Source organism: Salmo salar, chromosome ssa05, assembly GCF_905237065.1.
Source record: "Salmo salar chromosome ssa05, Ssal_v3.1, whole genome shotgun sequence".
NCBI classification, from domain to species: Eukaryota; Metazoa; Chordata; class Actinopteri; order Salmoniformes; family Salmonidae; genus Salmo; species Salmo salar.
This window is the reverse complement of record NC_059446.1, coordinates 79,625,368-79,638,263: the sequence shown is the minus strand read 5'-3', so window position 1 is coordinate 79,638,263 and position 12,896 is coordinate 79,625,368. Positions and strand designations below refer to the sequence as shown.

Sequence of the window (12,896 nt, the reverse complement as noted above, 5' to 3'; positions counted from 1 at the left end):
ACACCCCGTAGCCTTCACCCGTCCTCTACTAGACACCCCGTAGCCTTCACCCGTCCTCTACTAGACACCCCGTAGCCTTCACCCGTCCTCTACTAGACACCCCGTAGCCTTCACCCGTCCTCGACTAGACACCCCGTAGCCTTCACCCGTCCTCGACTAGACACCCCGTAGCCTTCACCCGTCCTCGACTAGACACCCCGTAGCCTTCACCCGTCCTCGACTAGACACCCCGTAGCCTTCACAACGTCCTCGACTAGACACCCCGTAGCCTTCACAACGTCCTCGACTAGACACCCCGTAGCCTTCACAACGTCCTCTACTAGACACCCCGTAGCCTTCACCCGTCCTCGACTAGACACCCCGTAGCCTTCACCCGTCCTCGACTAGACACCCCGTAGCCTTCACCCGTCCTCGACTAGACACCCCGTAGACTTCACAACGTCCTCGACTAGACACCCCGTAGCCTTCACAAAGTCCTCGACTAGACACCCCGTAGACTTCCCCCGTCCTCGACTAGACACCCCGTAGACTACACCCGTCCTCGACTAGACACCCCGTAGACTACACCCGTCCTCTTCTTAGGACTGTATTTCACATGGTTAGACAGTTCATGGAGTCTACTCCCGTTAAATTGTAATCTTCTGTTCCAGTGGGTTTTGCTGCTGGAACATGATCCTTGCACCCATCTATTCACTCAACCCTGGGCTGCTCTTAGAACAAGATTTCCATACCAACTATTTGCATTGTTAGTTGCATCATTTAACATCTTTGTTATGCATGTTTTTAAAAGAGAGACATACACAGACTATAGTGTACATTCCATTTATTTTAGGGCATTTGTTTAGATTGCAATATTTGTGCTATACCAGATGGATTCAGTGAGATGTGTTTGTTGAAATAGTTTGAGATTAAAGCTAGAATCCTTAATTGAAACAATAACAAAGCAGTCACCCTGCCTGTGTTTTGGTAAAACGCTGAAGGATGGGCCTGGAGAAATGTAACCGCTCTCAAACTCAGAGCTATTAATGCAAGGACTGAACATCCATGATATCAACAATATAGTTGAACTAAGGCATTTATAAGATATTCAAGAATCAATGGGTATATATCATTTATAAATCCCAAAATGGATGTAGCAACTATAGATTCCCACTTTAACTTCAATGAAAATGATACAATCTCCCAGAAATGTTCACAGCAGAGCCCATAGGGGCCACTGGAACCAGTTGGTTGAAATTCTATTATTTCTGTACCAGGCAGTGAAAATTGAGTAACACATTTGGTGATAACATTCAACATCAGAAGAGATTACTCCCCTAGAATTCTATTCAGAATGTGAACTGTATTTCCAGGAAGAATCAAGAGGTTGCACAAATCATTTCTAATGAACTCAAGCTTTGGTCTAACAACAATCATGATAAAGATGGGATAGAAACTTAAAATGCCAACAGACTCAAATGACTGACGTTCCCAATGTACACTGTTCAAGAAACTTCAAGGCAGCAGTCATTCTGTTGGGCTGAGAATTTACCCAGGATTACATGCTCTAACAAAGATAGGAAAGCCACCAAGCAATATGCAAAGTCACCCTTCAGCATTAAGTAAACATTAGGCCCAGTGTATAAAACACATACGGTATTAGTGAAAGGGACAACATACTGTACATGTTCTACACCATCCATACGCCATATGTTCTGGTATAGGATACTGGCCTAGCTAAATCACATAGGATACTGGCCTAGCTAAATCACATAAGATACAATATTAAAAAAACATTCCAATTCAAACAGTGAGTTTTTCCCCGTATGGACACACTTAGCAAAAAAACGACAGAGCGTGACGAGTTATTCACAGATTGTGTATACTAAGCACGTCAGAAATACAGTTGTGTACAGGAAACAAACTTTCATTTCTACTGTATGATTTAAATCAGATGTTTAAAACTGCCACCTGGTTTCAGAATGTATGTCACTATCGTGTGGATGTCATGTGGGTCACAAGCCAGCTTGGAGGGCACGTCACCTACAACAAGCTCAAGTGGGAGGCCATATAGAAATTACAAGGGGAATGCACAGTGAAATGGTTGAAATGTTCCATTCTGATCAAGGGGGTGGACATCCCCCTCGACAAGAGAACAAACTACCTTCTGGAATGTTCCTTCGATGCAGTTGATTTAATGAGTGGCATAATTCCAGGATAGATCACTGGAAAGCCCCGTAATGGTCAGGGTGTTTCGAATTTCAACAACAACCCGTGTTACTAACAGACTCTTCCCGCTGACTAATAGTTTGGGTTTTTCAGAGTAGGTGCTAGTAAATTGTGTATCACAGTGACCAGCTACAGGGACCTGCTAAAATAAAAGGAAACACTTGAGTAAATGAGGGTACTTATTGGCAGCTCTGTTATGGTGTGGAGGTGCATTTTCCTGGCATGGTTTAGGTCCACTCAACCCCATGGAGGACAAGGTAAACTCCAATAAATACACAGCCATTCTGAGTGATCACCTTCTACCTACTGTAGGGTGAAACAGATCTACCCTGATGGGAGTGGTCTCTTCCAGGATTACAATGACCCATCCACTGGGCACAAGTGGTCACAATGGTTTGATGAGCATGAAAAGGATGTAAGCCATATGCCACGGCCGTCTCAGTCACCAGATCTCAACCTTATTGAACACTTATAGGAGATTCTGGAGCGGAGCCTGAGACAGCGTTTTCCACCACCATCAACAAAACACCAAATGATGGAATTTCTGGTGGAAAAAAATGGTGTAGCATCCCTCCAAGCGTTCCAGATACTTGTAGAATCTATGCCAAGGTGCATTGAAGCGGTTCTGGCTCGTGGTGCCCAATGCCCTATTAAGACACCATGTTGGGGTTTCCTTTATTTTGGCAGTTACCTGTATGCTTGCAACTGGGTAGCAGTCCAAATGGGGTTCTATGGCAACTGGGTAGCAGTCCAAATGGGGTTCTATGGCAACTGGGTAGCAGTCCAAATGGGGTTCTATGGCAACTGGGTAGCAGTCCAAATGGGGTTCTATGGCAACTGGGTAGCAGTCCAAATGGGGTTCTATGGCAACTGGGTAGCAGTCCAAATGGGGTTCTATGGCAACTGGGTAGCAGTCCAAATGGGGCTCTATAGCAACTGGTACAATCAAAATAACACTACTCAGTACTGGCATCTAAACAGCAACAAAATCACATAGCATTTTGCACTTATAAACACACACAAAGACACCTTTAACTATGCACTGTGGGAAAATAAAGGTGCATCCTCATTCATTAGACAGATACGCAAGATATTTTGGATACTATTTGTTTGGCAGTAGGTCAATGGTTTACAACATTCAGGTGATCCTTGAGAACATAATCTTCACTTCCTGAAATGGAATCAGCCATGTTAGTCAACAAATTTTGCTAAACACTCTCACCGGCCCTCTCACACACGCTTGCTGGCCGTGACACAGAAACGTTGTTGGCTGAAATACAGTGGAAGTCCAAAGTCCATCAGAAAGACAAATACTTTTCTTTAAAAAGCATCAAAAACATCAGTCCATCCTCCTCTGAGCAGGGCGATTCTTGTGGTGACCACAGAAAGGGCATCGTCCTGTTTGGCTAAATGGATCCTGCAGACGTCAGGAAGAGCCTCTCTGCTCTCTATTAGGTCCGCTCTCAGGTTTGCCAAGTGCTCCATTAGAAACAGGTTACGCTGCAGTGACTGCTTTTGATTTGGGATGAGAGGGGCGCATAGAGGAGGATGGAAATGGTTCTCCATGCCTACAGAGAGAAGTGAAAACTGTTAATTCTACAAGTCCAGAGAAGGGTGAAGGTGGTTAGTTCCAGAAGTGAAGGTGGTTAGTTCCAGAAGTGAAGGTGGTTAGTTCCAGAAGTGAAGGTGGTTAGTTCCAGAAGTGAAGGTGGTTAGTTCCAGAAGTGAAGGTGGTCAGTTCCAGAAGTGAAGGTGGTCAGTTCCAGAAGTGAAGGTGGTCAGTTCCAGAAGTGAAGGTCAGTTCCAGAAGTGAAGGTCAGTTCCAGAGAAGCTATTGCATTGCAGATATGGCGATAGCTTCATTAACTGGGTACTTACTTGGTAGGCAGCAGCTATAACATGCTCCTGCAGCCGTTGGCACTGGGTCCTTTCGACCTCATCTTATCCTGGACCGGCCCTGACTGCAGGACAGGAAGATTACGACTGTTAGAGTTTCTACAGATACTTAGTCATTTTCATATCAAAAGGCAGGTCATAACCTCTTCATGATAACATATGGATGGAGAGGCAGGATCCGAAGCCAGAATTAGAACTATGATTTCATGTGTTGTTTCTATACTGTATCATTTTATGTAACATATTTAACAGTCCGTTTCTGTGGTGTTCATATGAAACATGATCCCATTTGGACTGCTGACAACATTTGATCCATTTGGCCAGCAGCATTACTCATAACCTACGTCTTTACATAATGATGAGTGACCATATGATGGGGATGGAGTGAGGAGGAATGGGACTTGCTTTAGGCTGTGGTTTTTTTTCTCCTTTACTTTTTAACGGCGCAGTTCAGAGTTGGATGAATGCACAGGTGTGGATCAATTATTCTGACGTCAGGCGTTGCAGAAACGGCATGTGCTTGACGAACACTACAATAACTACAGTCTGACAGCTATGGGTCATAACAGAACAATGGACATTAGAGGGTTACGCAATAGCAGCTGAGGAAATGGAATTATGTAATACGTTTCAGTAACATACTCCTCACCTGACTGTTCTCAGCCCACCTCCTGATACAATGTGGAAATGTGTCATTTCATTCAAAAGATCTGGTGACTTTCACAACTGGAGGTCATGATCACGATGGAACAGTCAGTTTATCAGTGAGACATTTTACATATCAGTCATTTAGCAGAGCGACACAGTAGTCCATACATTTCAGTCATTTAGCAGAGCGACACAGTAGTCCATACATTTCAGTCATTTAGCAGAGTGACACAGTAGTCCATACATTTTAGTACTGATATCAACATCATGTAATACATTCAGAAATGGACCATCACTCAATTTAACCTACTTTCCATACAGTGATTTAAACAGTGACCAGACTAGTGATTGGCTAGTCTTCTGATAGTACTGTATACACTTTATCCATCATAGCGTAACAGGTTTCAAACTAAAGTTAATATCCATATCCTACTAATAGGTGAACGAATTGAGACACATTTCCTCCTCTCATTCCCTGTCCAATGAGACTGTATTCCGTGGGAAACCAGGCCAACATTTCCCAGCGTTTCTACATTTCCTCCTCTCATTCCCTGTCCAATGAGACTGTATTCCGTGGGAAACCAGGCCAACATTCCTAGCGGCAGGTTGGAAGCTGCAAAGCCCAGCCCATGTACTGAGGAGTAACACACTTGCAACACACACACACTACACCACCTTCACAATATCGCGACACATTTTAAGACACACCAGCCCCAGTCAGTCTAGGTATCATCTCTCTTACCGGGGCCCGGCCCTCTGCCATCTCCCCAGAGCCAATGTGTGTCAAGTGGACAAAGTTTGTGGGCTCGCCGATCATGCTGCGGTCGATTTTCCTGCGCCTCTTTCTCTGGAAATAATAGAAAATATATAGAAATAGAAAATGGGGACAGACAGATATTATGCAATCAAGCCCAGTGGAAGAAAAGAACTTACAGACTTTACAGTACACACACATAATGCATTTTGTAACCTGAATGGGATGATCTTCGATAAGAGTTTTGATCTTCTACTTGTTATTTCATACTCAATGGCAGCAGGTCAGGTCGCCTAGCGGCAGGTCAGGTCGCCTAGCGGCAGGTCAGGTCCAGGTCAGGTCGCCTAGCGGCAGGTCAGGTCCAGGTCAGGTCGCCTAGCGGCAGGTCAGGTCCAGGTCAGGTCGCCTAGCGGCAGGTCAGGTCCAGGTCAGGTCGCCTAGCGGCAGGTCAGGTCCAGGTCAGGTCGCCTAGCGGCAGGTCAGGTCACCTAGCGGCAGGTCAGGTCAGGTCGCCTAGCGGCAGGTCAGGTCCAGGTCAGGTCGCCTAGCGGCAGGTCAGGTCCAGGTCAGGTCGCCTAGCGGCAGGTCAGGTCCAGGTCAGGTCGCCTAGCGGCAGGTCAGGTCCAGGTCGCCTAGCGGCAGGTCAGGTCCAGGTCAGGTCAGGTCCAGGTCAGGTCGCCTAGCGGCAGGTCAGGTCCAGGTCGCCTAGCGGCAGGTCAGGTCACCTAGTGGCAGGTCAGGTCAGGTCGCCTAGCGGCAGGTCAGGTCCAGGTCAGGTCGCCTAGCGGCAGGTCAGGTCCAGGTCAGGTCGCCTAGCGGCAGGTCAGGTCCAGGTCAGGTCACCTAGCGGCAGGTCAGGTCCAGGTCGCCTAGCGGCAGGTCAGGTCCAGGTCAGGTCGCCTAGCGGCAGGTCAGGTCCAGGTCCAGGTCGCCTAGCGGCAGGTCAGGTCCAGGTCAGGTCCAGGTCAGGTCAGGTCCAGGTCAGGTCGCCTAGCGGCAGGTCAGGTCCAGGTTAGGTCGCCTAGCGGCAGGTCAGGTCCAGGTCGCCTGGCTGCAGGTCAGGTCCAGGTCGCCTGGCGGCAGGTCAGGTCCAGGTCGCCTGGCGGCAGGTCAGGTCCAGGTCAGGTCGCCTAGCGGCAGGTCAGGTCCAGGTCGCCTAGCGGCAGGTCAGGTCCAGGTCAGGTCAGGTCCAGGTCAGGTCGCCTAGCGGCAGGTCAGGTCCAGGTCAGGTCGCCTAGCGGCAGGTCAGGTCCAGGTCGCCTAGCGGCAGGTCAGGTCCAGGTCAGGTCAGGTCCAGGTCAGGTCGCCTAGCGGCAGGTCAGGTCCAGGTCGCCTGGCGGCAGTTCAGGTCCAGGTCGCCTGGCGGCAGGTCAGGTCCAGGTCAGGTCGCCTGGCGGCAGGTCAGGTCCAGGTCAGGTCGCCTGGCGGCAGGTCAGGTCCAGGTCAGGTCGCCTGGCGGCAGGTCAGGTCCAGGTCAGGTCGCCTGGCGGCAGGTCAGGTCCAGGTCAGGTCGCCTGGCGGCAGGTCAGGTCAGGTCGCCTGGCGGCAGGTCAGGTCCAGGTCAGGTCGCCTGGCGGCAGGTCAGGTCCAGGTCAGGTCGCCTAGCGGCAGGTCAGGTCCAGGTCAGGTCGCCTAGCGGCAGGTCAGGTCCAGGTCAGGTCGCCTAGCGGCAGGTCAGGTCCAGGTCAGGTCGCCTAGCGGCAGGTCAGGTCCAGGTCAGGTCGCCTGGCGGCAGGTCAGGTCCAGGTCAGGTCGCCTGGCGGCAGGTCAGGTCCAGGTCAGGTCGCCTAGCGGCAGGTCAGGTCCAGGTCAGGTCGCCTAGCGGCAGGTCAGGTCCAGGTCGGGTCGCCTAGCGGCAGGTCAGGTCCAGGTCAGGTCGCCTAGCGGCAGGTCAGGTCCAGGTCAGGTCGCCTAGCGGCAGGTCAGGTCCAGGTCAGGTCGCCTAGCGGCAGGTCAGGTCCAGGTCGCCTAGCGGCAGGTCAGGTCCAGGTCGCCTAGCGGCAGGTCAGGTCCAGGTCAGGTCAGGTCCAGGTCAGGTCGCCTAGCGGCAGGTCAGGTCCAGGTCGGGTCGCCTAGCGGCAGGTCAGGTCCAGGTCGCCTAGCGGCAGGTCAGGTCCAGGTCAGGTCAGGTCCAGGTCAGGTCGCCTGGCGGCAGGTCAGGTCCAGGTCGCCTGGCGGCAGGTCAGGTCCAGGTCAGGTCGCCTAGCGGCAGGTCAGGTCCAGGTCAGGTCGCCTGGCGGCAGGTCAGGTCCAGGTCAGGTCGCCTGGCGGCAGGTCAGGTCCAGGTCAGGTCGCCTAGCGGCAGGTCAGGTCCAGGTCAGGTCGCCTAGCGGCAGGTCAGGTCCAGGTCAGGTCGCCTAGCGGCAGGTCAGGTCCAGGTCAGGTCGCCTAGCTGCAGGTCAGGTCCAGGTCAGGTCGCCTGGCGGCAGGTCAGGTCCAGGTCGCCTGGCGGCAGGTCAGGTCCAGGTCGCCTAGCTGCAGGTCAGGTCCAGGTCGCCTGGTCAGGTCCGGTCGCCTGGCGGCTGGTCAGGTCAGGTCCGGTCGCCTGGCGGCAGGTCAGGTCAGGTCAGGTCGCCTAGCGGCAGGTCAGGTCCAGGTCAGGTCGCCTAGCGGCAGGTCAGGTCCAGGTCAGGTCGCCTAGCTGCAGGTCAGGTCCAGGTCAGGTCGCCTGGCGGCAGGTCAGGTCCAGGTCGCCTGGCGGCAGGTCAGGTCCAGGTCGCCTAGCTGCAGGTCAGGTCCAGGTCGCCTGGTCAGGTCCGGTCGCCTGGCGGCTGGTCAGGTCAGGTCCGGTCGCCTGGCGGCAGGTCAGGTCAGGTCCGGTCGCCTGGTGGCAGGTCAGGCCAGGTCCGGTCGCCTGGCGGCAGGTCAGGTCCAGGTCGCCTGGCGGCAGGTCAGGTCGCCTGGCGGCGGTTAAGAGATTTGGGCTAGTAACTGAAAGGTCGCTGGTTCGAATCCCTCAAACCAGGTGAAAAATCTGCCCGATGTGCCCTTGAGCAAGGCACTTAACATGAATTGCTCCTGTAAGTCGTTTTGGATAAGAGCGTCTGCTAAATGACATGAATGTAAGTGGAATGTTGAACATCCTCTTCTCTAATAGCTGTTTTATTAGAGCATGTTCAGTTCTGTCAGTGTAAAGGCATGTCATCACCTGTCAGCAGTGCTGTGAATAAGCCCCACTTGTTACAACAGGCTACGCTGGGTGCAGACAGAGATGACCCAGAACTGACAGGAATTAATTAGCCATTTCACATTATGGATCATGACCACACTGACTGTATCAATATTCTGACTGTATAGTGCAAATGCCACATAGCAATTATTAAATTGAATAATTAGGGATTTATAAAAACTAAAAAGAATGTTAATTACATTATACACAGGTCCAACGACATGTAGTCATTGCACTGTTATCAGAAATACACAATTTACAAAGCAAGCCTTTCTGGGAAGTAACACTTGTTAGTATGCCACCACACGCTATACACACATTCTAGTCCGGCCTTCTCTCGTCCCAACAATAGAATAAACAAGGACCTAAAAATAAAGGAGAGGGAGGAGGAAGGAGGGAAAAGAATGAGCTCAATAGCAGCACATGCCAGAAGCCCACTTCCCCTCAGAGACCCCATTAATTGTTAGGGAGGGTTCTGGAGTTACCATAGAGACATGCTGTGGAGGGATACAATCTCCTTATTTGACTTAATGCCAAGTCTACGACGACAACGTGACGACTACTACTACAACAATAGTTTCACAGTGCTTGGGACAGCCTTGATATTTTCTGATCTGGTAATAACGGAGGGTTTCTTGTTTTGCTTTTCTTTTTATGAAGTTACACATGTCTATGAGCTAGACTAAGGTTGAACCCGGCCTAACCTACGTCTTCTTAATCCTGATTCAAGAGGTAACGTCTAATGACAGAGCAGTCTTTGTCTGGACTGAAGTCTAGCCCTCCAAATAGGCAGACCTTCGGGACTATGTGGGTCACCCAGTTCAAAACAACAGAAAAGGCCAGAGTCCTTCCTTCTTCCACTCCCTCACCATCTACCTGACCTATTTCTCAGGCGACTGACAGTAGCAGAGGGTTCTCTTCTCACTAGTGTTGTTGACTGGCTGAAGCATCAGCTAATGATACCCATGTCATCCCATGTCATGCATCTTGAGGATCCACAGCTGGCATGGCTGAACTAACTTCAACAAGTGAAGTTGTAGATATGGTGGTGTGGTCAATCTAATATCCAAACTCCTGGGAGGCAGGTAAACATCTTAAAAATCAGGCAAACCCTTCATCTCGACCCATTGACCTTGGAGCTGTAAAAGCAGGGCTAGCACGGCAGCTAAAAAGTTACTGTGTGTTCCAGTAATTTCTCAGAAGGGACAAACTCACCGGTGGAGGTTTGGCCACCACGCAGCAGCCAATCTTGTGCCAGAACTCGCTCATCCCTGCTGTGCTGCTGCTTTGCTCTGAGTGGGTCCGGAGGCCCTGGTTCTCTCTGGACGCCCTGCAGGCAGCAGAGGACGTGGTGGAGAACAAGAACGCCGCTTAGGGTGGAATGGTGAGAGCGTTGCAACCAGTCCAGTCCCCAAAAAAGATGGGTGTCCCCCAAGGCTCAGTGCCAAGTCCGGTTCTATTCCTTTCTCTTAACGTTTAGAATGTCACCTCTTCCCTCTCACTGAATCTCCTGTGGATGCTCGTCTCCCCAGATTTCCACTGCCTCAGGTACTGTAGGGCCTGTCGAGTCAAAACCAGATTCCATTAGTGGAAGGCTGACAAGGTATAGGAAGTGAAACAATCTTCACCTGCTAGAATAGCACAATCAATTCAGATACAGTACTATGGGCATGTTCATTTCTACATCCCCATACTAAATAGGCCTACATCTCCACAGGCCTATTTGCTGTCAGTCAACATGCGTCCCCCACACACTTGCTTATCACTCTTCCTGTCTGTGACACTCATGCAAGACAAGGGATTCACGCTGCAGTGGCAAGGGACTTCCTGTCTGTGACACTCATGCAAGACAAGGGATTCACGCTGCAGTGGCAAGGGACTTCCTGTCATAACAGCAACACCCACTGAAGGTTTCAGGACCCGGGTCAACTGTCCCTCAGAAAAGAGCTGCAGGCATACTACGGGGATTCTCTCCTCCATCTAGTCACAGTAAACACTATTTAACTGTCACCAAATCATTATCTAATGTAAGCTACATTGACCAGTAAGTCTTACAAATGGATTTGATTCAGGATTGAAAGACAGACATTTAGGACTGTGACACACAAGACCTAAGAGCCCTGTGCAACATGGTGGTTTCAATAGGAGATTGATTAATAATCAAACCTTTATTTGGATTAAAGTCACCAGTATTAGCACTGAATTCAACTAAGTTGAGTAAGATCTCAACTATGCTTTGATCTTTGATGTACTGGTAATCATATTAGTTCACAGTCTTATAAAATACTGGTAAATAACCAGACAAGGACATTCTTTCCCCAAACGAGTACCTACCCCCTTGCATCTTTGTAAAAGCCCCAGAAATTAGAGGTCAAAGAAAGAGGTTTGGGTATACTGTATCTCTTTACAAACTGAACTCGACTTTGAACCAGGAGATCAAGGTAAAGGTAGTGAGTGAAGGGTGAAAATGTGTAGCATATGTAGATCTCCAGCTTTTTAACTGTAGGTCTACCTAAAGATGCCTGGCCTGAGAACAACACCGGCCATTGATTTACAGTGTTCTGTTGTAGCCTCAATTCAACAGGGCAACAGGCATGTTAAATAAAACTGAGTGACTATCCAATTGAATATCCTGAAAAGAGATGGTCATTGAATGTGTATTAATGTGTCCAATATCCAATCTTGATTAATGTGATTTTTAAAGAGTTAGGCTACATTCAATGTCCATATTCTCAAATTAACATTCTCAATATTTTCTATTGAGGCATTATTTTTGTCTTCCAGTACGCCACCGTCTCGACGGAAACATCTGTAAGGCAACAATGTAAGTAACATCTGCATTTAACATTTTACTAACGACAAACACTGACGTGAGTTCTCAACCCAAAAACCGTTCACTCAATCCAGTCACTCCGAAATTAGCATAGCAACACATTTACATCTAGATCCCTACCACAATTAAAGAACCAATTTCAACCAATTTGCCATTACCGTAACATCAGTGTGGAATCCGCTTTCTCTCTCAAACGAACATGATATCTTTAAAACGGTCAGCTCACGAGTCGAGGTGTGGTAAAGTAAAACGTCTCCTGTTCTGCGGTAGGCTACACTCCTCCTTCTCAGGCTTTTACGGTGGCAGAACTACAGCGCCACAACTGGAAGAAAATCAACAGGCTAATGAAAGAATTGCACAATCTGGGATATTTTCTGCTGTGCTGCAACCTGGTCTCAGAGCATGCAGAGCATTTCGTATTACTCTAGAGTCTAGATTAGAGATTAGTATGATATGTTATGTTTCGTATGATATGTATTAATTTGTGGGTTTTATCACCCATTTCGTATGATATGTTACGAATTAAAATTAGCATTATATGTTACGAATTTGCAAAACAAGCTATATGTTACGAATTAGTAAAACGTATGCTATGTTACAAATTCTAGCCAGGTGGCGAGCTGGCTAGCTGGCTAACGTTAACTAGGCTAGGAGTTAGGGGTTGGGGTTAAGTTTAGGAGTTAGGGTTAGGTTAGGGTTAGGTTAGCTACGGTTAAGGTTAGGGTAAGGGGAAGGGTTAGCTAACATGCTAAGTACATTACATTATCAAAATTATGTGGACACCTGCTTGTCGAACATCTCATTCCAAAATCATGGACATTAATATGGAGTCGGTCCCCACTTTGCTGCTATAACAGCCTCCACTTTTCTAGGAAGTCTTTCCATTAGATGTTGGAACATTGCTGCGTGGACTTGCTTCAATTCATCCACAAGAGCATTAGTGAGGTCAGGCACTGATGTTGGGCAATTAGGCCTGGCTCGCAATTGGCATCCAATTCATCCCAAAGGTGTTCGTGGGGGTTGAGGTCAGGACTCTGTGCAGGCCAGTCAAGTTCTTCCACACCGATCTCGACAAACCATTTCTGTATGGACCTCACTTTGTACATGGGGGCATTGTCATGTTCAAACAGGAAAGGGCCTTCCTAAAACTGTTGCCACAAAGTTGGAAGCACAGAATCGTCTAGAATGTCATTGTATAATGTAGCATTAAGATTTCCCTTCACTGGAACTAAGAAGTCTAGCCCCGAACCATGAAAAACAGCCCCAGACCATTATTCCTCCTCCACCAAACTTTACAGTTGTCACTATGCATTGGGGAAGCATTCTCCTGGCATCCACCAAACCCAGATTTGTCCGTCGGACTGCCAGGTGATGAAGCGTGATTTATC

At 48.9% G+C, this 12,896-nt stretch overlaps 1 protein-coding gene across 1 annotated transcript; it reads right to left on the bottom strand.

Moving 5' to 3' along the window:
* Window positions 1-806: 806 nt before the first annotated feature.
* LOC106574107 (CDC42 small effector protein 1) lies at window positions 807-11,824 on the bottom strand. The gene is made up of 5 exons (XM_014149680.1): window positions 11,667-11,824; window positions 9,891-10,235; window positions 5,495-5,599; window positions 4,087-4,169; window positions 807-3,776 (listed from the first exon to the last, which is right to left on the bottom strand). Exons 2-4 carry the CDS (start codon window positions 9,942-9,944, stop codon window positions 4,101-4,103), a joined length of 228 nt encoding a protein of 75 aa, XP_014005155.1. The 5' UTR covers window positions 9,945-10,235; window positions 11,667-11,824; the 3' UTR covers window positions 807-3,776; window positions 4,087-4,100.
* Between the last annotated feature and the right edge of the window lie 1,072 nt (window positions 11,825-12,896).

Excerpts from the sequence above, each read along its gene's own strand:
- LOC106574107 (XM_014149680.1), bottom strand. The coding sequence starts at position 9,944 with ATGAGCGAGTTCTGGCACAAGATTGGCTGCTGCGTGGTGGCCAAACCT. Across the intron at positions 5,600-9,890 it reads TGGTGGCCAAACCTCCACCG|AGAAAGAGGCGCAGGAAAAT; the intron begins GTGAGTTTGTCC and ends TATTATTTCCAG. Across the intron at positions 4,170-5,494 it reads TGGCAGAGGGCCGGGCCCCG|TCAGGGCCGGTCCAGGATAA; the intron begins GTAAGAGAGATG and ends CCTGTCCTGCAG.